This window comes from Alligator mississippiensis, chromosome 9 (assembly GCF_030867095.1).
Source record: "Alligator mississippiensis isolate rAllMis1 chromosome 9, rAllMis1, whole genome shotgun sequence".
In the NCBI taxonomy this organism is placed as follows: domain Eukaryota; kingdom Metazoa; phylum Chordata; order Crocodylia; family Alligatoridae; genus Alligator; species Alligator mississippiensis.
This window is the reverse complement of record NC_081832.1, coordinates 61,491,887-61,518,544: the sequence shown is the minus strand read 5'-3', so window position 1 is coordinate 61,518,544 and position 26,658 is coordinate 61,491,887. Positions and strand designations below refer to the sequence as shown.

The window sequence follows — 26,658 nt, the reverse complement described above, 5'->3', positions numbered from 1 at the left end:
CCAGCTTTGGGGGAATTCTTAGCTGCTAGGTAGATGCAGCTCTATGACCCCTTTCATATTACAAAAGTAGCGTAAAAGGGGATGCAAGAGAGAACGGCCTCTGGCATATGGTCTACAGTTCACCTCGCACTATCGGCTCCTCAGGGAAGGAGTTTGTGTGAAGCCCATTGCAACCGAGTCCCAGCTCTGACTGGATCTTCTAGGCATTTCCTAGATAACAGGCATAAATGATCAATAGCTTGGAAATAACAGAACTTGAAATTTCTGTGCTCTCCCCTAAATCCTGCATTTCATCTAGCACTTCTTTCCACTGTGTTTTGCTCATCTCAAATTTTGCAGGACTTCCCAAAAGGGGATCTGCTCTGGCTGGGTGACAGGCCTCCTCATTTCTGTTCCATGAGTGTGTGAAAGTTTGGCCCAGCCACGCTCCTAGGAGGCAGGCAGAAGAAAATACTGCACAGATGCACATTCTTCAGGCATCAAAATAGTGACTTCATACCTCACCAGCAGACCTCATTCGGGCTGGAGGGAGAAAGAGGTGAAGTCATACAAGCCTCTCACTCCCCACCTCCCTCTTCCACTGAGAGCCTCAGAATTGGCCACAATATTAGGTCTTCGACAGCAGCCAGGCAAGGAACTTCTATTATACAAAATGGGAGAATCATTCAGCTAACATCCGTGCCAGTTCCTTTAACAGAAACCTCAAAAATGCCTGCTAGAGCCATTCATCAACTTAGGCAATCAAGAGATAACAGCCTGCTGCACTGCACAGTCAGCATTCACCAGGGCTGTGCCCAGATAGACAGATACTTCACAAAACAGCACAAACCCAATGACCAAATGCCTTAACCTCATCAGGCTGTGCTGTTTGATTACAGGAACAACTGCACACTTTGTCTTTATACCCAAGCCTGAAGCTTATAAAACAACAACAAGGACAGGAAGATGGCAGCAGTCAGACTTTCATTCACCTCTACATTGCTCATTGCCAGTAACAATAAGACATTCAGACCAGACTACTGTCCAAACCTTATCCATTTCCATATGGGACAGGAACCCCTAACCATAGGGGCCAGCAGCACAGCCCTCACTTAAATATGGCAGCAGACCAGCCGAGGACAAAAGGGCTACAGAGGTCAGGCCAAGAGTCAGGTAAGTAAGAAGCTATCAAGTGCAACAGCTCAACAGAGCATGTTTCAGGTGTAATAAAATGACTGTTTAAAGGGTTAAAAAACTAGAGGGGCCTGCACTCTCAAAAGCAACTAGTGATTTTTTACATCAACTTGATATACACTTAAAAGAGGACCTGAATCAGAGGCAGGGCCTCTGAACTTTGAGAATCCATCCCCACCAAAATGCCAGGATGGACACCCAAAAATGGACCAATTCAGAACTGTGGCCACTGCCCCTCCCCTCCCCCCCAAAGCAGTTCAAACTCCTAATGTTAGAAAACTGCACAATCCCTGCCCTTCTTGTGCAGTGTGTCCCGTTGGTGTTTATAAGAAAAGAGATACTTCAGCATTTAAAAAAAATCTGAGGGTAATTCTCAGAATTAAGTACTCCATCTCCTTTTAACACAGTCTCCTTTTAAAGCCCCTGATTAGTGTCTCTCTCTCTCTCTCTAGCTTCTTGGGCGATTCGTATTTATAGCTTTTATGTTTGAGTTGGGGGATGCTGGATCAGGAGTCCTGGAAACCATAATTGTCTTTACAGTAAGTTACTAATTTATCTTGCACTTAAATTCTGGTAATTACACTGCAGCCTCCAGATGGAATCAGTCTCTGCATGTAGGTCTGAGTCTGTATAAATGGGTATTGAATACTGAAGTACTGAACACACATATACACACCAGTAACAAGGCATTAAAACCTTGCATACAGAACAGCCAATCAATAACCCATGCATAATTCATCACAGTATTCAAGTCATGGGAAATGACTCTTGCTGAAAGACACATTTGGGAACAGAGCAGAAATATACTGGGGTGACTCGTTATGTGCCTCTAGTCTGGGTCACTTCCTTTCCGCAGTGCCATTCCATCATCAAGAATTTCCTTTTATCATACCTGAGCCTGTGATGCACAGGAAAACACTCACAGACAGAACAGCACTAAGGAAAGTAGGCCTCCAGTATCTGAACTGGAAAGAAATTCAATGCAGAAGTAGCCAATAATCTGGACCTAACAGGAACCTGAACCGAAGATTGCTTAAGATGTCCACGACAGCAGAAGCAGCAGCAGAGATGAGCCTTTGCACACATTCAGCATCTCCTGCTCAAGCATTTCAAGGCAAAACATGGTCAGAACTTGACTGATAGGGAAATACTGTTTCCATTATTAAAAAAAAATTGGAACAGCTCAGTGGCCAAATTCCAAAGTTTTCTCCCCTTCTACATATAGGGAAACCAAGGCACAGAGCAGGGCAAGGACTTGGGATCAAGGTCTCTGTAGAAATCGATGCCAAAACTGGGCACAATCTAAAAGTCTTTCTTTTGAAGCCTGTGTTTGCAATCAAAGGACATCCTGAGAAGAGTCATGAATAGATGAGTTTACACACACAATCCAGTCTCTCTCATCACACCCACACATAGGGTCCCACACATATGCACACGCACAAGCACACATGTGCACAAATCAAGCATGTCAGGCTGCACACATACGTAGAAGAATCCCCTCCCAGGAACTGTCACAGAGTACAGAATCATTCCTTTCTTCTATCAAACCTCCTCCCATTTTCAAAAGCCTCTCCTGCTCCAGTGCTTATCAAGACAAACTGGGAACTTGAACACATTCCCCGAAGCTTTCAACTTGGAGCAGGCTCAAACTGTGCTGAAACACAACAGCTACCAATGCAGTACAGAGTTGTCGGAGCAGAAGCATTTGAGCCAGGCACTCAGGGTATAAAAATCAGCAGTTTTCTCAGGCAGGCTAAAGGGTCCTTGCTGGTTAGCAATAATAGTTGTACCAACCTCCTCTTAAATTAGTCTCCTTCCTCCTCACAAGCCACTACAGGGCAAGAAGGCTATTACAAAAGCAGCACAGTGTCCTTACACTGACCTGTCAAAGAGACATTTCTTTTCCCAATGGGGACTTGGGGAGGAAAAAGAGGGTCCAATTTGAACCTCACTTAGAAGTATAAATCAGGAGCAACTCCAGTGCTTACCTGGATTTAAAAGAGCAGTTAAGTAGAATTAGGCCCCTGGTGGTTTAACAAGAGCTGCAAGAAACAGCATCTCCAAGGAAACTACATTTTTGCAGTTTGCTTGTGTGTGCATACTAGGTCTCTCCCATTCAACACAATCTTGGGCTATTAAAATAAACCTGCTGATAAAACAAAACCCTAAGGCAGCAGCCTGACAGCTGGAATTCCTTAATTCACAAGGCAAACCAGCCCAGTCCAGTTCCCGTGTGAATCCATCCAACAGATGTGAGGCAGATCTGACTGCTCCAACTGCAATTTATTTTTAAGTATCTCGGTCGATACCGAGAAATTCAAGGGTTTCATGTTCAGGCGTCCAGTTAGTTTTAGTTCCCTGCATTTTTCCCAACCGATGATGACTTAGAGTCCCACAGAGGATGTGACTAACTCACCAGCCCCCACCTCTTCTACTTCTTGCGTTAGCAACAAGAGAGAGTCTGTATCTCCCATTGGGAGAGCCTGAGTGGGTGGTCAGGATCATTACACAAACTACACTTGTATTCCAGTGTTTACAGAGGGGGTGGGATAGAAAAGTGCTGAGCTAAGCAAACCCAAGAAACCAGCCTTTGAAGGAAGTATCTGCAGACAGTGGATACACACAACTGATCTTCAGAAGGGCCGTCTGCTCCACTCACACTGCAAATAGTGCAGGAGTCTGGCCTTGTCACCTCCCAAATCGCCTTCCAGGAAAAGATTTGTGGACCTCCCTGTTGCTTTGATTTCTATCTCAGGTAGCCTCTGCCAGAGCTTATTGCTAAAGCAGGATGTTACCATTGAGAGTTATCTGATGGGAGAGAATGAATGGCTTAAAAACATGGCGGGGGGGGGGGGGGGGGGGGGGAATCATGCGCATGCCAGCAGATAACGCTACATCAGTTTTGAGCTGCAGACCAGGGGACATCAAAGGGAGACAAACAGCCTACAGGACTGAATACAGAAGCCACAGGATCTGGGAGGGAAAACAATGCAGTGTCTTCCCCAGCTCTGGGACCCCATGGGAGTTACAGAGCACAAAGAAGATTCAGGATGGTCTCAAGGTCCTCAGGCATGTGGAGCAGTCACAGAGGATGCAGCAGCCCGGTGGACGTCAAGAGTTAAAAAATACTGAGACCACTATAAAACACTGGTTTATACATGTTTTATGTGTGCATGTATATTTAAAAAGAAAAAAAAAGGTGAAACCAAACTACATGTAGTTTGACTGTATCAGTTTTTAGGCCCCAGGTGGAGTGGAGGAGGGGAGGCACAAAACTCATGCTGGCCGTTCAAATTCTGGGCCAAGAATTTAAACCAAACCAAATGCAGTGTCAGTCTGCATAGGACCCTCTTAAAAACCTCTCAGAGAATAAGATTTAACCATAAAGGAATTAGGAGACAGCCCTGGAAAGACTTCACTGATTAAGAACAAAAGCAAAACTAAAAGGAATACTAGTGCCGAGAGACCTAACTCACTAGAGCAGGTAGCCGGTGACTGCCTGAGAGCAACCCTTTTTCCGAGCCTGCGATGGGGCAGTGGGAGGAAGACCTGGCTGGGAATTTTGTTGGTGGCAGCAGTGGAAAGTGATTAGCAGAACCCATTTCTCTCTTTTTGAAGAAAAGCATCTGTTTCAAAGAAGAATTTAATAAGGTTTGATCAAATTTTTGTAACAAAAATCCATTTCATTTTGGAATTAAAATAAATTATTTATATATATATATAAAAAAAAAATATATAACAAAAAATGCTCAGAATCAAAAGGGAAAACAAACATTCTGATTGCATCAAAGTGAGGTTTTTCTCCCCACTTCATATTTCCGGTTGGCAAAAACTGACATTTAAACTTTTTAGCCTAATTCAGAACAGGAACATTTTTCAATATTTTAAAATGTAAACAGCTTTTAAGCATTCTTCTTTCACACATCTGCGCTATGTGATCTAATACAGAAGTTCTTTGCTGGCTTTCAGGGTGATATTTGCAGTCACTGCGTTTAAAGAAGGGATTTTATTTAATATGATAGGATTCTTCAAAAACGTTTTGGTCAGCCCTTAAAAACCTGGTTTCCACATGATGGAAACTCTTTCCAGATTCCACGGCTATTGTACTTAATCTACAACTGCTCTATGAAAGGGAGGTCTCAGCTATTTGAGCAGGCCAGGATTTAAAATTTCAAAAAAGCGATTTTTTTTCTGCCAAAAAAATGCTGTCGCCCACTGAATGCTTGAGTAATAGAACTAGAACTATTTCTATTCAAAATTATTCGGCATAGCCAATGCAAGCTTCAGTCTAGGTGCTGGTGTTCCCATTCTCCTCTGTAAGGTTAGATTCTCGGACCAGGAAATAGCACCTTCATGAAGCTGTACAGACAAGGCCTCCTATACTGAAACTCACCCTACCAAAAAGGGGAAGAAGGTGGTCAGTCAAAAACAAACTCCTCTAAATCAGGGAGTCCAGCCTTTACAGGAGGATGGGAGCATAAGGCACCCAGATGACAGCTCCCGTGACACTGCAACACCATTCTACGCTGAAATACTTCGGTTCTGGGCATATCAACAAAATATCCACACACCCTTAAATTTTCTATCAAAGATACTACCCATGGAAAACCAGACACTCCATCTCATCACAGCTCACAAGCAGTTCTCTTGCATCTAACTGCTGTGTATTCAGATAAACTGAACTCTCAGTGGTAACTCTCATTAATGATGTGAATGTCACAAAATAGGGTATTGGTGAGCCAGAGGTGATCACAGCTGGAAATAGAATAAAAGACAAGCATTTTTTCCTCCTTGACAGACAGATCAGCTAAGCAGTGGAGTTGACATATTGCCAGTAGTTTAGCACTGAACCGCAATCCTAGTTACTGCGCAAAAGCCATCAACTAGCAAGGAGGTCATAAGATACCATGGGGTGCTCTGTCACCTGGATAGGTAGAAACTCTCATAACAAAGCAGCTGGCAAATGAGGAGAATGGGTTCAATTTACTACACAAGTGAGCTCTCCAGTAGTTGCAACCTGACTCCAGCTGGCAGAAATACAGGGAGTCAACATGGCGCTGGGCAAGGAAAGGGCTGGCCACCAGAGCCTTTCAACATCATCCCAACACATTGGCACCTCTTGACATTTTCCCTTCTCGGTGTTGCTTAATTAGCCTCCCCCTCACTCTCCACATGGGTCTCCAGCCTACTGGAATGCATGAATCACTGAGGAAAGAGTAAGTCCAATACACCCCCCCTCCCCTTTATGCCCCTTAATCCATAAGGCAGAGCAGCCTCAATGCAGCTGGCTTCTGCTGGCCCAGAGCCTAAGGCAGGCCCTTCCATATTGCAGCCCCGCCCTACAGGCAGGATTATTTCCATAGAGCTTAGATCATATACAAAAAAAGTCTCCATGCTGGATCCTATAGATGGGAACAAGAGGCCAGACATATCTCAGACTGAGCTCATAAGGGAGAAGGAAAGAAAGCATAAAGAAACTTATAAAGGAGCATTGTCTTCTTAATAAGTAGAAGACTGGGAACTGAGAGACCAGGGTTATATTTTGCACTCTTTCTCAGACCAGCTAGGCACCCAGGGAGGAAGGAAGGGGGAGAATAAATCACTTATTTCTGTGTGCCTCACTTTCTTTCTCTGCTGAAATAAGGAAGATAAATAATACCAGCTCCTAATGCACAAGGGGGTTGTGAAGCTTCAGCAGCTCTCAAAATCAAAAAGATCTTACAAGAAGTATTAATAGTCACTGCAGGGCTGATTGCTTACAAAAGTGGTTCTCAACCTTTTTAGAATCAAGGCACTTCCCGATAGCCTCAAAAGCACCCTCAGAAAATGCTAGCTCTTAGCTTACTTGATTTTGACTGAAGAAAAATAATAGAGCAATTCTTCTGTTGCAAAGAACTCAGAAAAACCACAACAGGTCAGAATGTTTTTAATACTATGGATTCCTATTTGAAATCTCTGGGTTTAACTTGTGAGTCATATTTGTACATCTAGCAGTGCTAACATTGCATGGCACCCTTGAAGGATCTCAAGTCACCGTAGGATGCCACAGAACCTTGGCTGCAAATCACTGGCTTACGGTTTATGTTAGCTCTCAACTGGTTTAATGCTATCAAAGGAGAGACAGGGGAAAAATAAGAAAAGGCAGGATCCAGATGCAAGGAGAGGAGGAATGCAGTATTCACCTTGAATTTTAGTGACTCTCCCTGGTTCATAAGTTGAGGATGGGAATTAGGCCTTCTCTATGGAGCTGTAAGACCCAAAAGGAAAGTGAAGTGCTACAGAGCAGGGCAGTCACCTGCACCCAGAAGAAAAACCCTGGCCCTGATAGCATCTGAGCAATATAAAGATTTTAGCCAGGAGCATGGTTCAGTCCCCAGCACATCACAACAGAAGTTTTTCCACGTCTCTATCAACCTGGACAGAACTGATGTCATTTAGTCCCCTGCCCTTTGGGATGCTGGGTTTCCTGGCTGCTTGCAAGTGATTCACACATCTCTGCATGGCACTTTGGCTAACAAGCAGAGTCAAGTTAAAAATCTCAAAAAACGTGTTCCCATTTTCATTTCCAACTGGACAAAGGTATGTTGGGAGCAGCAAGCAATGCATCTAAGTGAGTGCGTGTGTAAATTCATGCATACCCACATCATACACACACGTGTGTGTTTAGACTCATCACGTGCTGATCCAAAATGCTTTTGTCCAGTTGGAAATGAAAATGGGCACATTTTTTTAAAAATTATATAAAATAAAACCCAGCTTCTCCCACATATCTTAAAAATATTTCTTTATTGTTAAATTATGCCTATTTTTCATATTCAACTAACAAAAAAAAATAGTGAGTCAGTGTTCACACCCCCCAGAACTAATATCAATTTTGGAGGTCAGAAGAGAGTCCCCCTTGCCCCGCCAATCAATACGCAACAGTAGCTGGGATCACTTGTATTATACAGTAGCCCCAGGGACATACATTTTGTTTTCTCTTCCCTATGTTTAAGCCAATAAACAAAATATGTTGATGATGGCAGCTTCTAGTACAACTGTAGGACACAGACCTTCCTAAAGGTATTAATGTTACCATAAAAATACTATCTAGGAAACAAACCTTGTCTATTCCTGCCAGTAAACAATCATGCACACAGATGGTCAATGATTAGGGAGCTAGCCTGGGATATGAGACACTGGGAATCAATTCCTTCCTCTGTCACAGCCTTCCTTCATGACTTTAAGCAAGTCACTTTGCTTCCATTTCTAAAAATATATGGCAGTCTTCCTATTCCTCCTCACAAAGTGGGTGTACGGTATGTTAGTGTACTGAAGACTGTGAAATGCTCAGACAAAGGCACTCATAAGGCTCCCATGAGGATATAGCACTATGTGAAAATGTTAATGATTTCAGAAATGTTATTAATACACAACACTTAAATAGATACAGCCTCCTTTGCAGCTGATTTCCTCTGCTCTTGTCCCTACTTTCTTCCCAGATAGCTACTATTGAATCAGTCATGTTTCTTTACTGACCCAAATATTCACATGGAGCAAGGGCTTGTACCCCAGATAAATTAGCTGCACTAGATTACAGTAGGTGTATGGAGGAGACTGGAACTTGTCATACAAGATCAGTACAAGTACCGTAAAAATCCATGCTGGCAGCTAATGACTAGCTCCAGTAAATTAAATACACCTGGGCACTGGCTCAAAGCTTCAAAGCCTGAGCCACATAAGCACTGGGCAGGAGAGGAAGGTCGTTAGACAAGTTCTTGCTGTCCAGCATATCCTGTTCACTCATCCAACTAATGGAGTAGCTGAATTTCTAGAGTTATTTTTAAGCATTCAAAGGGTGAGAGGATATTAACTCACTTTCTCAGCTACTGAGACAAAGAACACTCTTCCTAGCATTGCACTATAACTTTATGTGGCCTGTTATTGAAAACCTCACTAAAGCATGCACCAATCCCCAGCAAAACAGCTACATTCAAACTCCAAGTCAAAATGGCCATTCTAAGATGTACCCCATCTTCCATCTTCCTACCCTTGTATATTAAGCTAATAAGACCTCCTCTCAGACTGGCACCTGTCAAATGACATTTAACTTGTACCATATGACCCACAGAATTGGAAAACAACACATATCACTGCCACCTCCTCTGGCTGCTTTACCAGATTCTCAAGGAGGAGATCAGGAGATGACTCCAAATATTGAATGACTGGACAATGCACAGTCCCAGCAACCAGCCTTCTCTGGGCTACCGTTAGAACAGCAGTTCTCGATAACATATCTGAAAGATAAAATGAGCATACACTTGGCTCAGATCTGCAGAAACACCTGGGATCTGTACATTCTCGTGCAAAGAAAGAAGGAAGCTTTTTGCGGTGGCCAATTTGAAGTTAGAAAAAAACCAAAACTGTGTTTACAGCTGCTTGTACAGATGGTTCAGCTGCCTGGATTAAAAATTCCTTTCTCCAAGGCCCTTTCCCTTCTTTTTGCTGCATCTGCCCCTTGCATATGCTGATAACATGGATTTTTTCCGTTTGAAGCAACCATCTGTAAAGGAATCATTCTATCTGGCAGTTCTCAGGGGAAGGCACTACTCCTCCACCGCCCCAAATGCCACTTGGCTGCAGGTAAAGAATGTAGCAGCTGATCAAAATACCCATAAGAGCCCATCATAACTTAATTGGCCTGTTTTGGCCCCAAAGTGTGGTCAAATGTGCTGTTTACCAGTTGTCAGATGTTGGAAAGCACTAAATGGGAGACATCTTGAGAGAAAAGTAAGGAGACTGAAATGCATTGAGCTAGGAACTGTTTTGTGGAAGGAGAAAATAGAAAGAGGAACTAAGATCTGTCAACCGCTGCTCAGAGGAAAAAAAAAAAACCCAACTCCCCCAAGACACATGCACACAGAGAAAGGCTTATTTTGCCAGGCATCAATGCAGTCCCTATTCCGGGGAAAGAGTTGTGTCATTGACAGGTTGGAGACAAGTTCACCATTTCCCTCTTTGGTATGTCAGGTTTGATGCTGTAAACTTGCAATTCTAAGTGAAGTCAGGGACACAAAGACAGAAGGAACGAGGAAGAGGACTCAGTTCTACCCATGTAACAGGATTTCAGTGTATGATGCTCTTGGGTTTCCTTTCTTTAGGTCATACCTAACTGTTAAGAACTAGCTGCATTGCAGGATATAAACCCATTGGTTTATTCTTGTGAATGGGCAGCCGGGAGGAGCCGCAGGGCAGCCCTGGTGCGTACTCTGGGTGGCTGCAGTGAGAAGGGCTCGGCATCAGTGAGGGGGAGGTGGTCACACCCACCCTAGGTCCCACTTTTTTCCTGCACCTAGCAGCAGCTGCTGCCTGGCTGCTGCCACTCACTGGGGCAGGTAGGTCTGAAGCCGGCACTGCAGGGACCTGAACCCCCTGCATGGGGTGGGCCAGGACTGTACGGTCAGTTCAAGGCCAGGCAGAAGCTGCTGCTGGGCACCAGAAAAAAAAGTGGAGGTGGCTGCAGCCACCTCCCTCTCGCTGCTGCTGGGCTCTTCTCACTACAGCTGGCCAGAGCCCACTGGGGCTACTCTGTGGCTTCTCCCTCCAAGGCATGGGGGGTTTGAGGTGGTCCAGAAGTGGCAGTGGTGGCAGTGGCAGGGAGGAGAGCCCTGGCGTGGGCTTCAGGAAACTACAGCAAGAAGGCCCTGGCTGCAGCAAGGGGTAGACGGCTGCAGCCAGGTCCCGCTTTTTCCCCAGTAACCAGCAACAGTTTTTGCCTGGCCAGTGCTGCTGCTGTCTCTGCACCTGGGCCACCCCTGCTGAAAGCAGGCAGCAGCACCAGTCCCTCCTCAGGACAGAAGGGTAGCCCAGAGGCGGTGCTGGTGGTGGCCCTGCTGTAGCTGCTGCCCGCCCATGCCAGCTCCCCACCTTCCCATGACCCCATCCCACATAAGGAGTTGGTGACCCAGCCCTTGACAACTCATTAAAACTCCATATGTGGCCCCCAGGCCCAAATAATTGTCCATCCCTGGATTAGAGCAAAGAGAACTGGGTTCACTTTTGTCTAATGGAGATAAGAGTGATATCAGGCAAGCTGCACTGTATTTCTGTCCTTAGTTTGTACTTTTGGAAAAAGAAGAGAATAGGCCTCCACCTATATAAAGTGGCGAGAGATTTTTGGATAAATATATCACCGAATGGGAAAAGACAAGTATGACAACCACCAAGAGACCGAGTGGAAAAACAATGCTTACTGTATCTTTCCCTTCAGACACTGTGCCTCGAAGTCCTGGAACCAATACACAAAAGTCTCATTTTATTGTTTCATGAATCCAAGATCCTGTAACAGAATGACAAGAACAACTCCCCTCCTTGTGCCAGTTTGTGTCCCTGGACGACTTTTATAGTAGAGTTTTATTAAATGCCGCAACTGAAATTTTAACATATAATTTACTTTGCCACCCCTACCAGGTGTTGACATGGCATCTTAAACCTCTCCCCAGCCCCACACCAGGATAGCTAATCTGGCCCATATGTATGAAGGACTTGCCCAGTAATCCTGTTGCTGTCAGCCAATTCTTTCATAAGTATTAGGTATCACTTCAATCTCCTCTCCTGTTTAAAAATATGAAGCTGTTGGCTAGGAGGATGCGCTACTTTCTCCAAGATGAAACAGCTCCAGGTGGGTCAGTGTAGAAAGTTTCCAGCTAGGAACTTAAAAGAGCTGTAAATGAATGGACAAACAGAGCACCGGGAAACACATTTGAAGCAGGTCCCAAAGAGAAGTGGCTACTGAAGCCAAATACATGTTTAATTTGCTTAAACTCCTCTAATTTTATCTTCCTTAATTGTGCGACTGTCTGGGTTACATCACTCTCTTTGAGCCTCAGAACTGGTTCTTAACACGTAGGAACAGTCACGTTGGATCACACCCAAATGCCCATCTGGTCCACCAGCCTCTCTGGCAGTGACAAGTACCAGACACTGCAAAGGAAACAAGAAGCAGCCAGCAAAAGGAAGTCAGAGATAACCTGCCCATAGGGAATATGCTTCCTGACCCCAAGAAACCAGGGGCTGGTTTCTAATGACATGTAATGGCATGCCAGTGAAGAATGTAATACTTTAGGAGCAAAAGCTAGGAGGTTGACCCATTGGCATTGTCTGGAGGAAAGGTCCTATACAGATTAGAAATTCTATATGGGAGTGGGGAAAGACCCCACAGCTGCAAGATGTGTTCGTGGATCCACAGCTAGAAACACAAGGAGGGAAGTTACTCAGTTTTCATGGAAACAAACCTGAAAGAAGAAACAATTAATACCTGTTTCAAACCAGTTAAAATGCTTCCTATAGCCTTACAGGACAGGACTTTCAATAGGATTTTTAAAAGGGTCTGCTAAACTGTCCCCGAGTCTTTCCTGATTCAGTACCTACTGGGATCCTGGGATAACTGAACAAGTGGTGGAAATGGAGTTCCTCCAGAAGGCAGTGCTGAAAGCACATGTCAAGGGCACATTAAACAGCAAATCTGTTCTGCCTTGGTGTACAAGATACAGCTATTTAGGTATTTGGTTACCAATTTTTATACCAATTAAAAGTTTCCACCATATCTGCCAGCCTTGTTCAGTATCCAAAACAACACTGGCACCCTCACAAGTGTCCATGAAATTGCCTTTTTTTCTTAGAAAGAGTCTACCTGCCCCCAGCATCTCACATCTGGTGTACCAAATGCTACAACAGGAACATCAATCCCATCTAAAGAAAAAACTATTCCTCCAGTCATAAGAAACTGCCTTTATACTAGAATTCCTCACCATCTTAAATTCAATTTATAAGTAAAAATTAATTTAGAAAGTGTGTAATTATTTATTTTGTAATGACAAGTTAATCCAGAAATATTCTGCATCAACAAATGTGGATCATTGGGATAAGTCACTGTGCTTTGAAAAAAAAACCTCATAGGGAGATAAAACGTAAAACTCTCCTTAGAAGGAGTGGCTGAAATAAAACAGCAGGGACCTACCCTGGGAGCTATCAGACAGCACATGTAAAAAGGGACCTTGTAATCTCAGATAGGGACCATTCAAATACTTAAAAGTATCTGGAAATCAAGAGAGGAAAGCACCCCTAGTCACCACAGCACTTAAGCATGTGCTTGAGTGATCTCCTAAACTGGGCCTTTGGCATGAAAGATCCAAACTCTTCTAATGCATGATTAGAAAAGCTCTACAAGCTTGAGACCCTTGTCTCTCTTACAGTTTTCTGGTGATTTTTTGAAGGGAGTCTTTGGGAGCTGGGGACAGGAAAGTCCAAACACTACTGCAAACCTTGAACTGATCAGAGTAATCCAAGCAGAGATCACAGTTATCATCATCACCATCTGCCAGGGCATCTTTTTGCCCAGCTAGTACATACACAGCAAGCAGGGAAGGAGGGATGTTAGAGGAGCCTCCTGGCTCTGAAGTTACAGTGGGAGTGAGGGGGACACTGAGGCCATCTGTAATAAATGTGTATTTGTTTTATTTGGCTCAGGACCTATAATAATTGTTTGGTCACAAAAGTGACAAGCTATGACTGCAACACGATGAGTAGCTCAAGGTGGAAATCGCTCCAACAGCCCACACAACTCTACAGGCAGCTCCGCAAAGATGCATTCACCCCAATTCTGCCAGCCGCCAGGCCCAGTCTCCCATGCTGCCCTGCCCCAGTTTACCCCAGAATTACCCATGTGGGTGCTATCCCATGCCAGGAAAGCAGTCTTCCCAGGTGCGACTAGGGAAGTCACCGTGGCGATCACGGTATTTCCTCTGCCAGGCAAGCATAGGACTATGCTTGATCTGAGCCCACAGATCCAGGCCGAGAAGCGATACCCTTAACTTCTCTGAAACCCCAGTGCCCCCAGGTCCAGCCTCCCAGTTTCCCTGCAAGCTAAGCCACAAGGGTCCCTCTGCTCACAGATAATTGCCAACCACCTCCAGCCCCAAGAACCAGTGGAAAAATCCCTCCTACCATGTCTCCTGTCCCATGGACCCAAGGCACTGGCCTCTTCCCCACTCATGCAACCCAAACTCCCTCAATGCTTCCCTATTATCTTGTGTGAGGACAGAATCTCACATTAATGCTCTTCTGTCCAACATGCCTCCAGCCGTGCTCTCTTCAACAGCAACCAATCTCTTAGCACAATGGTTATCAACCTTTTTTGTACCAGGACCCATTTGTAAACATCGATGGCTAGTCCCGACCCACAGGCCCCTGGCCCTGCTGATGCCCCTCACTCCCAAGCCACAGTCCCCAACCCCCTCCTCCCCCAGGCCATGCTGGTGCCCCTCACTCCTAACCCACAGCGCCCTCCCCTTGCCCCAGCCCTACCAAAGAGGGTCCCCAGCTGCCCCTGTCCTGCTTGGACTGGAGTGTGGTGGCTGCAGCAGCTCCAGCTCATGCGGATGGCAGCGGAGCGAGTCTAACCTTGGCCCAGGAAGGAGGCAGTGAGGCCTGTGGCACCCCGCTTGCCCTGGGCTGGGGCTCTCATGCTGTGCCAGGTAGCCTGGTCATGGCCCCACCTGGCCCCTGAGCAGCGTCTCCTGGGCACCCAACCTCTACGAGTATGGGCATTGGCTCCAGTGCCATAGCCCCAGCCACGCAGCTTACCATTGCCTCCCAAAGGACCTTGCCCCCCCCCCGCCCTGATGCAGCCTCAGCACCCAGTCACCTTCTCCCAGTGCTGGCAGGTACCCACTCGTCCTCACACACCCATCCCCTCCACACACCCACCCCAAGCCCTGGACCCTCAACCCCCACCCCCCATACACTTACCTGCATCCAGCTGCTGGGGCTTCTTGCACAACCCTGCTTGGCTGCATGCTGGCCACATGCATGTGCCAGCCTGCAAGGAGAAACCCATGCTTTCCCGCGTTTTTCTGGGACTTGCTCCCAACCCTTTCAAATATTCTTGTGACTCACTTTTGGGTTGTGACCCACAGGTTGAGAAACACTGCTTTAAGTCCCCTTACAAATACAAACACTCCCAAAAGGGAACTGCAGTGGCTAGAAATAAGAGGGGAATTCTGAATAGGCAGACCTCTTCCTGGGCCATCCTAGGCCCTCAGCACTTGGGTAGTGGAACCAGTTCGAATTCAACAGGGGACTGGGCCTTTGAGCATCAGTGAAAGATGAGATGGTGCAGCAAAGAAAGCGGCCGAGCTTAATTTCCTCTTTAGCTGGCTGCTGCTCAACAGCTGTTCCCCATTTATTTACTTTAATATTTCCTTGGTTACGCAAACAGCTGCACATGGCTTAACCCTGCTTCCACCACAAGCCATGTTTGCAAGGGCTTGCCCCTCCACTTGGCTGTGAATGCCAGTATGCGGGGATGCTGATGGAGGAAGGGAGAGAGCATAAGCCCTGTGGCTTGGGTCTCCTGGGAGGAGCCCATTACATTAGCTCTGCCTCCTCCCTAGCACCTATCTGTGACTTTAAGCAAAACCGTCCAAATCACTAACTGCCTCTGGCTCTCTTCATTCCCCCTCCTGCCCCGCCAACTCACTCTAGCCCACTCTGCATAGTGCCTGCAGTCATCTGGGTTACCCATAGCAGCAGAGCACTTCAAAGTTGTGTCCTCTTTCAGATAGATATACCCACATGCTGTACCCCTGCAGGACAATGGCTCTGAATAAAAGGTGCCTTGGCTGGATGAAGGAATGAAATGTGCCAATCTCAACAGCAGCTGCTGCCCATCATGAGCTGTATCATGCTAGAGAGATCTGAGCAACCATCCCTACAAAGCAGAAGTGGTTCCAAGCTGAACTGAAGGAAACCAGATGGTGTGAGCCTACTTAGTGATTTGGATTTCCCTACACATTGGAACCCACAAGGCAGACCTACATGCCATAAGCTTAGTAATGCATTTGGCTTTTGATGCCTAATCTCCAGCAACTGTGGTTGGGGACCTTGATTCCAGGACACTGATCCACAATCAACCATGGTCCCATGTGACCAATGCCATGCTATACTTTACACAAGCAATTCAGCTGAGTCTGGGACTGCTTAGCTCTGCTCTGGGTCTCTGCACAAGTCAAGAAGTGGAGAAGCCAGTGAGTTTTCTGGCAATCGCTACAGCTGCAGTGACCACGTTATGCATTTTCCGCTCTCATCTGCACACAGTCTGCTTCAGCAGCTCAGTTTGCGTTTTGGCTCATAAAGCTCAGCCAGACCCCTTGGCTCATCTCCATTTAGGGAAAAAAAAACCCTCACTTTCCTACTTGCCCAGTGCTAGGGGCTTCAGCAGATTTCCTACAACCCATTCCACCCTGGCTGCCATTTCCAGCCTACTCCCACCCCCAACATCTCTATTTTCCTTTTGGCTACCCAAGCACCCCATGCCATGAGATAATTACTAAGCCTGCTGCAGCAACTGCCCTCCAGAAATGGAACAAAATGGACATGTTAATCCATCATGACGGGAATCCAAGACTCTCTCCTCTCCAAGCCACTGTTCCTGGAGGGAACAATGCCCAAGTGTCAAGGTTTAATGGGAGAAGTCTTGATCTTACTATGGTAGCAACAAAATTCACTGCATCACTACCATGGCCACAGTACTTACCTGTAACTAAATCAAATTTATTTGCACAAAGCCTTGTGCGTCAAGAGTATGACCTAATCAGTTCCCACTGCCCCCAAGTCTCCTCCCACCTCCTATATCTATGAGAGTGTGAGGCTTTTATTAGTGACATTATATTATAGAGAAAAGTGGACAAGAAAGGGGGAGCCAGTCTTGGCTTTCAACCTGGGTTGGTGAATGCATAGTCCCCCTACACCCTCCCAATACTTGTGTGTGGCTACTGCATGCAAGATTAGGGGGAATGCCATACTGGATCTGGTATTGGCAACGGGGGATGACATGGTAGGGGACCTACAGATAGATAGCCATCTGGGGGACAGTGATCACCTAATAATAGAATTCACCATAAGTCGTCGAGTGGGTAAGGTAACCAGTAGGGTGAAAGTGCTAGACTTTAGGAAAGCTGATTTCAATGAACTCAGGCGATTAGTTAAGGACGCACTGCAGAGTAGGAGTTTTGAAGTGATGGGAGCCCAGGAAGGGTGGCTGTGCCTTAAGGAAACGATCCTTCGGGCACAAAGTGAGACAATCCCCGTGTGGGGTAAGAGGGAAAGGGGCCAGGAGGCTTCCCTGGCTGACCAGAGAAATCCAGGGCAGCCTAAGGGCCAAAAGGGGAGCACATAAAAAGTGGAAACAGGGAGAGATCACCAAAGATGAATATACCTCCTCTGCTCGTGCTTGTAGGGAGGCAGTTAGATGGGCCAAAGCTACCGTGGAGCTGAGGATGGCAACCCAAGTAAAAGACAACAACAAATTGTTTTTTAGATATATAGGGAGTAAAAGGAAGGCCCAGGGTGGAATAGGACCCCTGCTAAATGGGCAGAAACAATTGGTGACAGACAGGGGGGACAAGGCTGAACTCCTCAACGAGTTCTTTGCCTCAGTGTTCCTAAGTGAGGGGCACGACAAGTCTCTCACTGGGGTTGTAGAGAGGCAGCAGCAAGGCGCCAGACTTCCATGTGTAGGCCCTGAGATGGTGCAGAGTCACTCGGAAGAACTGGATGCCTTTAAGTCGGCAGGCCCGAATGAGCTCCATCCGAGGGTGCTGAAGGCACTGGCCGACATCATTGCAGAGCCACTGGCGGGAATATTTGAACGCTCGTGGCGCACAGGCCAAGCCCCGGAGGACTGGAAAAGAGCCAATGTGGTCCCCATTTTCAAGAAGGGGTGGAAGGAGGACCCGGGCAACTATAGGCCAGTCAGTCTCACCTCCATCCTTAGCAAAGTCTTTGAAAAAATTATCAAGGCTCACATATGCGAGAGCCTGGCAGGGCAAATTATGCTGAGGGAAAACCAGCACGGGTTCATGGCAGGCAGATCGTGCCTGACCAATCTAGTCTCTTTTTATGACCAGGTTACGAAACGCCTGGACACAGGAGGAGGGGTGGATGTCGTATACTTAGACTTCAGGAAGGCCTTCGATATGGTATCCCACCCCATACTGGTGAACAAGTTAAGAGGCTGTGACTTGGACGACTACACAGTCCGGTGGGTGGCGAATTGGCTGGAGGGTCGCACCCAGAGAGTCATGGTGAATGGGTCGGCTTCGACCTGGAAGTGTGTGGGCAGTGGGGTCCCGCAGGGCTCGGTCCTTGGACAGATGCTCTTTAATGTCTTCATCAGCAACTTGGACGAGGCAGTGAAATGTACTCTGTCCAAGTTTGCAGATGACATAGAACTGTGGGGAGAAGTGGACATGCCGGAGGGCAGGGAACAGCTGCAAGCAGACCTGGACAGGTTGGACAAGTGGGCAGAAAACAACAGAATGCAGTTCAACAAGGAGAAATGCAAAGTGCTGCACCTAGGGAGGAAAAATGTCCAGCACACCTACAGCCTAGGGAATGACCTGCTGGGTGGCACGGAAGTGGAAAGGGATCTTGGAGTCCTAGTGGACTCCAAGATGAACATGAGTCGGCAGTGTGACGAAGCCATCAGAAAAGCCAATGGCACTTTATCGTGCATCAGCAGATGCATGACAAATAGGTCTAAGGAGGTGATACTTCCCCTCTATCAGGCGCTGGTCAGACCGCAGTTGGAGTACTGCGTGCAATTCTGGGCACCGCAATTCAAGAGGGATGCGGATAACCTGGAGAGGGTCCAGAGAAGGGCCACTCATATGGTTAAGGGCCTACAGACCAAGCCCTATGAGGAGAGACTAGAGAAACTGGACCCCTTCAGCCTCCGCAAGAGAAGGTTGAGAGGCGACCTTGTGGCTGCCTATAAGTTCATCACGGGGGCACAGAAGGGAATTGGTGAGGATTTATTCACCAAGGCGCCCCCGGGGGTTACAAGAAATAATGGCCACAAGGTAGCAGAGAGCAGATTTAGACTGGACATTAGAAAGAACTTCTTCACAGTTCGAGTGGCCAAGGTCTGGAACGGGCTCCCAAGGGAGGTGGTGCTCTCCCCTACCCTGGGGGTCTTCAAGAGGAGGTTAGATGAGCATCTAGCTGGGGTCATCTAGACCCAGCACTCTTCCCTGCCTATGCAGGGGGTTGGACTCGATGATCTATTGAAGTCCCTTCCGACCCTAACATCTATGAATCTATGATTTCAGAATACAGCAAGCCAGTTTGATGGGGTTGGCAGTATCAGAGACACTGAAGTAGTGTGCTGGGCCTAGCCACTTTTGAAACTCTAAAGGAACAGAAAAGAATAAGCCACCTCAAAACACCCTAATGAATGCCAAGCTTATGCTTTTGTTTCCATGATTCCTTCTCTCAGCAAATCAAGGCAGAAGAGAAACAAAATACACACACAACCAACCAGCCTAACCTCATCTGCAAAACCCAACACCGTTCCAAATGTCATATTATTTTTACAGAATCAGGTAGAGATGGGAGCAGGGTGGGGGAGGGGGAACACAACACAACAGTTCTTAGATAGGGCCAGTTTCAGCAGCTGCTGTAGCTGTTCATCTGTGCAATTCGCTTGCAATTAGTTTTCCCCCCAATATGCCAAGAGTAACACATTTTTCTTTTGGAAGTAGAGCTCGTAAGATATAAATCTTTGGCTCATTGGGGTGTACAGGAAAAGATAAAGAGGCTGACAAACCTTGAGCAAGATCAGAACACCAAGAGTGTGCATAATGGGGACACCGGGAAAACTGGGAAAGACATGCAGGGTGGCAGCAGAGGTAACTTAGCAAATTTCCATGGACCTAAAGCTTGAGCCAAGAGGGGATTTTGGAGAACAACACAAGCACAGTATCAGTGGGTGCGTCTACACATGCACTTTAATGCGCAGTAGTTTATTTTACTACGTATTAAAGCATTATGTAAAAAACGATGATATTATGCTAATGAACAGTAAAATAGGCTACTGAGCATTAAGCATGGATTGGTGCTACTGCACATTAGGGAAGCATAAGGCACATTCATTTAGTATCTCTCATTGTAGGTACTAAATTTAATGAGCATTAGGAAAAGTGCATGAATGCATGTGTAGATGCGCCCAGTGACAGAAGCATAGGAAATTACAGCAAATAGTCCTAATGGTAGAGGCAGATCTCAGCATAGTTTAGGAAGATGAATGAAGAGTAATTTTACCTTACAGGTAAAAACTAAACATTAAAGCTTCCTGAGCAGCTTTGTGGATTTCTCTTCACCCACAAGCAGCCAGACATTTAAGAGGACATGTCCTGAGTCACCTGTTCCTGTGCAACAGGGGCAGGCAAAAATATAGCCCATGAGCCACATCTGGCCCGCCAGGCCATTCTATGTGCCCTGTGCGGCCCCTCCAAAAAACAATTATTACTGACCCATGGCTGCTCCTCTGAAAGCCAGCGGGAGGTGAGCTTTCAGAGGTCATGCACCATTGGACTGGGTGGACTCTGTGCCTCCACCTCCATGGGGCTCCCACCACTCAATCTGGGAGCCCCACTGGAGGCACAGAGTGCAATGGTGTACAACCAGACAGCTGTTGAGTAGGAGCGGAGCTCCCTCCTGGAGGAGGAGGGAGTGGGGTGGGCCTCCCTGCCACAGCACACAGTTTCTGCTGGTGGTGGGCCCTCAAGGCACTCTTGGCCTGCTGCGGGCAAAGCCCCCTAGCAGCATGCAGCTTTGGTTGAATCCCAGGAGCTGAGCTGCATGTGTTGGCACGTAGCTAGCCTGGCCTGCCTTGCTAGTGCATGCTTTCAAGACAGACCAGGCTGGCTCCATGCCAGCACATGGAGCTCCTGGAACTACAGGCAGGAGCTGCACACCTACAGGTTGGGTCCAAGCCAGCATGTGGGTGGGAGCTATGTGCCATTGGGCCAGCTCCGTGCCTTCACATGGGGCTTCCAGCACCCCAGCAGGGAGCCACACATGAAAGCATGAAGTCCATCCAGACCAATGGCAAGCAATGCCCTATGGTTCCTGGTCCATGCACCATCAGGCCAGGTGGGCTCCATACTTCCATGTGTGGCTCCCTGCTGGAGTGCTGGAAGCCCCACATGGAGGCACAGAGCCAGCCCAGCCTGATGGCATGTGGCTTGTGCTCAGAGCCCATGTGCTGGCACATGGGCTTGTTTGCTTTGAAGGTGTGCACCAGCAGCCTGGGTCAGGCCAGCTCTATGCCGCCATGTGCAGCTCCCAGGATTCAGCCACAGCTGTGTGCTGCTGGGGGGCTCTATCTGCCGTGAGCCAGGAGCACCCCGAGGGGCCACTGCCTGCTGCTGCTGGTGGCAAGGACTGTGCGCCATGGTGGGGGCATGTGGCAGGCAGTCCCCCACTCACATACCCCACTCTCATACCCACACCCCCCCACCTCCCAACCCCTTCATACCCCCTCCCCCCACAAATCCCACACCCACTCCCGACACAATACACAGAGTAAGACTTTGTTTTGAGTTATTATGCAATCACCTCTATATACACTATGCAAAGACATGTAAGTCAGGACAAAAATAGATATTTATTTTTAATAAAATTAAAATAGGTTATACTAGATATTTGACTTTTAGTATACAACGTGGGGTTTTTTCCTGGTTCCAAGACGACAAGCAAAACACCCTCGCCCCTCCCCCCCCCACCCCAGAGTACTTCTGGAGAGGGGGGGGCCCAATGGGCAGCAAAGTACGACAACAATGTCTGGTGGCAGGGGTCAGGAGATGAGACTTCTGGTTCCAAGATGGTGACCGGGAGTGGGGTGTGTGGGGGGGAGGGTGGCACCTGTCAAGGGGTGGGGCTACCCTTGCAGCCCTCAACAGCTCACTAAAAGTAATTAGGCAGCCTTGCAGCTGAAATAATTGGCCCCTGCTCAAAAGGCTAAAACACCCCCAAAACTGAAACCCCTTCCTAAGTATCATGAAAACCATCCAACAAACTTCAGTGAAACACTAGTGGGAATCCTAGGCACATGATTTGTAAAAGCAAATGAATGAAACAAACAAAAAAAAAAAATGCCACTGGGAAATCACTATCCTGCTCTTAATTCAAGCTAACTTAAGTCATTTCTGTTATTCAGTCACACATCAAAAACCCCCCATTTAAAAGATACAGTAACAATTATTATTTTTTTTTTTTTTAGAAAGAGACTGAATCACTAAACAGGTACTATAACCTTGCAATATGAGTAAGCAACAATGTACTTTGGCTCTATATGTCTCTAGCATCCACAGTTGACCACTGAGGGACCCACGGCAGCACATACAGCTCAAGAAGCAGCAGGCCTTCCAACCACCCAGTGTAAATTGCAGGTACTCGGCAGGATTGCAGGTAATTTGTGTCTCAGTGCAGAGCCCCAAGGCAGTCTCCCTTTAAGGTGTGAATTGGTCTTCCTCAAAATTCAGCAACTGACCTTGCTGAATCTCACAAACGCTCAAAGTGGCAAACTGAAGCTTACATCCTGAAAGCAAGACAGGTCTCAGCTTGAACATGGATGGAATTCCCCCAAGGGGATGGATATCGCCTTCTACTTTTCTAAATCAAACATCTAGTCAGGGAACAGAAAGGGCACAGACAGAAGTTACATTTGTCGCAGGATCAGCCCCTTGAAAGTAGGGGTGCACCAATAAAGATTTTATTGGCCAATACTGATAGCTGATTATTAACTAGCCATTCCAGCCAATACCAACTGGCAACTTGGAGAGTCGGGGGGGGGGGGGGGGGGTCATGGGGCAGACTGAGGCCCCCACTGTGAGGGAGGGAGTATGGCTGGCGCAGGGGTTGGGGTAGCCGCTGCCTGGCCAGGGCAATGAATGTTACCCTGGGGCCAGAAGAGGGGACAGAGCTGTGGGCAACTTGTCTGGGGCATGTGGGGAAAGGGGATAGCTCTCCACTGCTGCGCACACCCCCAGAAGAGGCGTGGGGGGGGCATGTGCCCCCTCAAATTTGTGTGCAAGACGTGGGTGGGCTACCCACTGTGGGCTTGAAGCCAGGGGCTGTGACAGTCTCTTCCTGGCAGGGGGGCTGGGCCGGAGCTGTGCTTAAGGCAGGAGGGGGTGCTGTGGGCTCAGCTGCATGGGGTGGGCAGTGGTGGTTATGGGAGGGGGGACTATGGCCCACTAAGTCCCCCTTAGCACCACCCCTGCTTGGGGCACCAGGGCACCTGAGGGAAAGGCAGAAGAACAGAGTGCTCCAACAAGGGTGGCCCTAGGAGGGACTTGGGGGCCTATGGCCACCCCAAAATTCCTCATAGTGCCCCTCCTAGTGCTGCCACCACCACTGCCCATTCTGTGCAGCTGAGTCTGTCCCAATCCCACCTGCCCTGAGTGCAGCCCCGACCCAGCCCCACTGCCGGGAAGAGGCCATCACAGCCCCTGGCCCCAAGCCCACAGTGGGCAGCCCGCCTTTGCCCTGCACACAAATCCCATTCCTTCTCCGGGGGTCCACACAGAGGTGGTGAGCACAGGTACATGACATTTACCAGTGACACTATCAGCAAAAAAAAAAAAAAAAAAAGCCAATTGCCTATAGTGTCAATTTTCCTGTTATTGGTGCTGACTCAATATGTGACCAATATATTGGTGCACCTCTACTTGAAAGTGCTCTGCAACTATGCCCATACAGAAAAGCATGGCTGCAAGAGTGCTTTAAAAATGCCTTATCCCACAACACTATGAACCCTCATTACATTCCAAAGTGGATCGCCTTCACTAAAGTCCGTCAGCGCATGCCAGGAGCAGGGCTGGCCTGATACTGCCCAGCCCTGTACCTGGTGCTGTCTTCAGAATGGGAGGGGGAGAAGGGAGGAGAGAATTCCGTCTGGGATTTGCCCAGCTTGCATTGGAGGGTGGGGTGGGTGGATTGGAGCCTTCCCACCTCGTGTAATGAGGGTTCAGATTGTCATGCAATTGGGCACTTTTAAAGCACTCTACACCTGTGCACTTCTGTCAGGGCATGGCTGCAGAGTGTTTTCAAGGGGCTGATCGTGCAACAGCTGTAACTTCGGTCTGCGCCCTGTTTCCCTGACTAGTGCAAGCTAGGTAAACCCCAGACCAAGATCCCTCTTCTCCCTTTCCCCACTTCCCATTCTGAAGACAGCACTGGAGCTGGGAAGAGTGGGGAGGGTGGGGCTAGGGGAGAGCAGCTGCAGACATACAGCTGCTCCAAAACTGGAGCTTGATCCTCCAATCCACCAGACCCAACAGCAAACGTTTGGCTCAGGGGGAACGCTGCAACTCATGGCGGTTCTTGTGAAGTGCCACGAGTTACAGTGAGGAGCTGTGCGTCCATCAGCATCCAAAAACCTTGAGAGTTTAGAGACAACAATATTCAAACAAGCAACAACTGCAGCAGGGTATTGGTCTAAAATTTAAAAAAGTTCCTCTTAGACTCCAAGATTGCTGCCTCTCAGCCACTTTCATGTACAGAACATAACTGATGTGCAACCAACCAATTCCAGTACTACACCAGCCAGTCATTCAGTTGTTTTTTTTCAAATGTAATATCTAAATACACATAAGTACCCTCAATTCAAAGCATTTTTTGTAAAATGCCAAAGAAATATGACCCTTAATATAGCATACAAGTTATGTTCCATAAAGCACACGTCCTAATACCAAGCATATAATGTTAGTGAGATTCATACCTGAAGGTCAAAGAACTTGCTGTACCGTCGATAAATGACTTCTGTGGAACCATTGGACCAGGTGACCCTGATTATATACACCTGCGGAGAAAAGAGAAGGTCAGAGGAAAATGACATCAATAGAGCAAACTTGCTTCCTTCCCCATGATTCTGGGGGTTAGGGCAGATTCCAGAACAGTTACAGAAGGCCCCAATTCAGGAGACCACAAGGACATGCTGTGTTCCAAAGCTACCACCACTGCTAGATAGGTCAAGTGTTAGCAGCTACATCTTGGGCACCCCCATGCAGGTCCAGCACAAACTGCGATCTACAGAGACCTAAACTTGTAGTCTGCAGTAGCCTGAAAGCACACTAGCTAATACAGCATAGGATTAAGGGCTATAACACCTGTGGAATATCCACTAGTCTATCAAGTGCAGAGCTCACTGTAACGGTTTCAGAAATACCTTGAGATTCTGTTTGCTTACAAAGTGTTTTAGGTCCTGTTACCTTTCTGCTGTCTAAAGCAGTCCATAATTAATTCCTATAACTGTAGGTTATGCATAGGGCTTGTGCATAAACCACAGGCCTCAATGAGCAGTGAAAACCAAAACAAGCAATTTCTGATCATCTGTGATAGAGGATGGCAAGGAAATCATAGAGTTGGGCAATGATTTGATATTTAATACTTGTTATCTCCATTCACACAAATCAGATAATTCTTGACAATGTAAGTCCTCAGGGTTGCAAAGTTCAGGCTGTGTTGATTGCTACTAAGGTAAAGGCACTTCTTTCTGTGACTATTTCAAAAGGAGCTCCCTTTTTCTGCTGCAAGATATTCAAAAGCACCGTCCCCAGAAGAGGAGCAAAGCTTTTGGAAGACCAGGTGAATGGAAACACTAGCAACTTCAAATGATGCTCTAGCAAGGACATGAATGAAATATAATAAAAGATGTTTTAAAAAAAATCTGTTACCAGTTTAGATTCTCTGATAGAGACAAATTCATTTGTCTAAAGTGAACCAGACCAGAAATCAACCTCAAGACCACAACTTGAAGCTAAAACCAGGAGATAAAGAGGAAGAGAGGAACTTCTAATTATTTGAGCCATTATTTGTACTCTGATGTCTAGACATTATGGCATTCAATCCTGGAATAAAACTCATTTGCCATTATGAGAGATTACTGCATGCGTAGCCAAAGCCAACAGATCAAAAAAGCTAAATGAAGAAGCTTGTTCCTGGTCTTCAGGAAAGGAAATCCATTCAGTAGCATAGATACAGTATAGTTTTGTGACCATTTGTTTTGGTCAAAGCCTCAAATTTGACATTCTTTTCCTTCCTTTCTGGGTTGTAATGAACTTACTTGAGTATCTTCTGCCCCACTGTTCTTGAAGAAATGAGAACTCACCTCAGTCTCACTGGTCCCATTCTACCAGTAACAATCCTCCCTTAATTCAAGCAAGACCTGAACTTCTGGACAAGAGGGACCCTAGATTTCCTTTTATAGACACTATGAAGGTTGAATGGCCCTCTGCAACAGGTACAAAAGCCGTAAGGGATGCAGGGCTGTAGGCTGTAGCCGTGTTGGTCTAAGGACATAGGCAGACAAGGTTCTTCAGGCAATGCAGACTTGTCACGATAGGCCTAACAGAGATGGCAATTGTTTGCCAGGTCCTTAGAATCATAGAAAATTAGGTTCAGAAGGGACCTCAGGAGATCATCCAGTTCAACTCCCTGATCAAAGCAGAACCATCCCCAGCTACAACATTCCAGCCAGGGCTTTGTCGAGCCAGGCCTTAAGAACCTCCAAGGCTGGAGACTCTACCACCTCTTTAGGTAACCCATTCCCAGTGCTTCACCACCCTCCTAGTGAGAACGTTTTTCCTAATATCCAACCTA

At 47.0% G+C, this 26,658-nt stretch overlaps 1 protein-coding gene across 4 annotated transcripts in view; it reads right to left on the bottom strand.

Moving 5' to 3' along the window:
* SH3PXD2B (SH3 and PX domains 2B) overlaps window positions 1–26,658 on the bottom strand; it is a 123,720-nt gene that overhangs the window by 79,182 nt on the left and 17,880 nt on the right. For all 4 annotated transcript variants that reach the window (XM_014597550.3, XM_014597551.3, XM_014597552.3 and 1 more), the window contains exon 2: window positions 24,779–24,859. In XM_014597550.3, coding sequence (XP_014453036.1) covers window positions 24,779–24,859 — 81 coding nt within the window. The remainder of the gene's footprint in view (window positions 1–24,778; window positions 24,860–26,658) is intronic.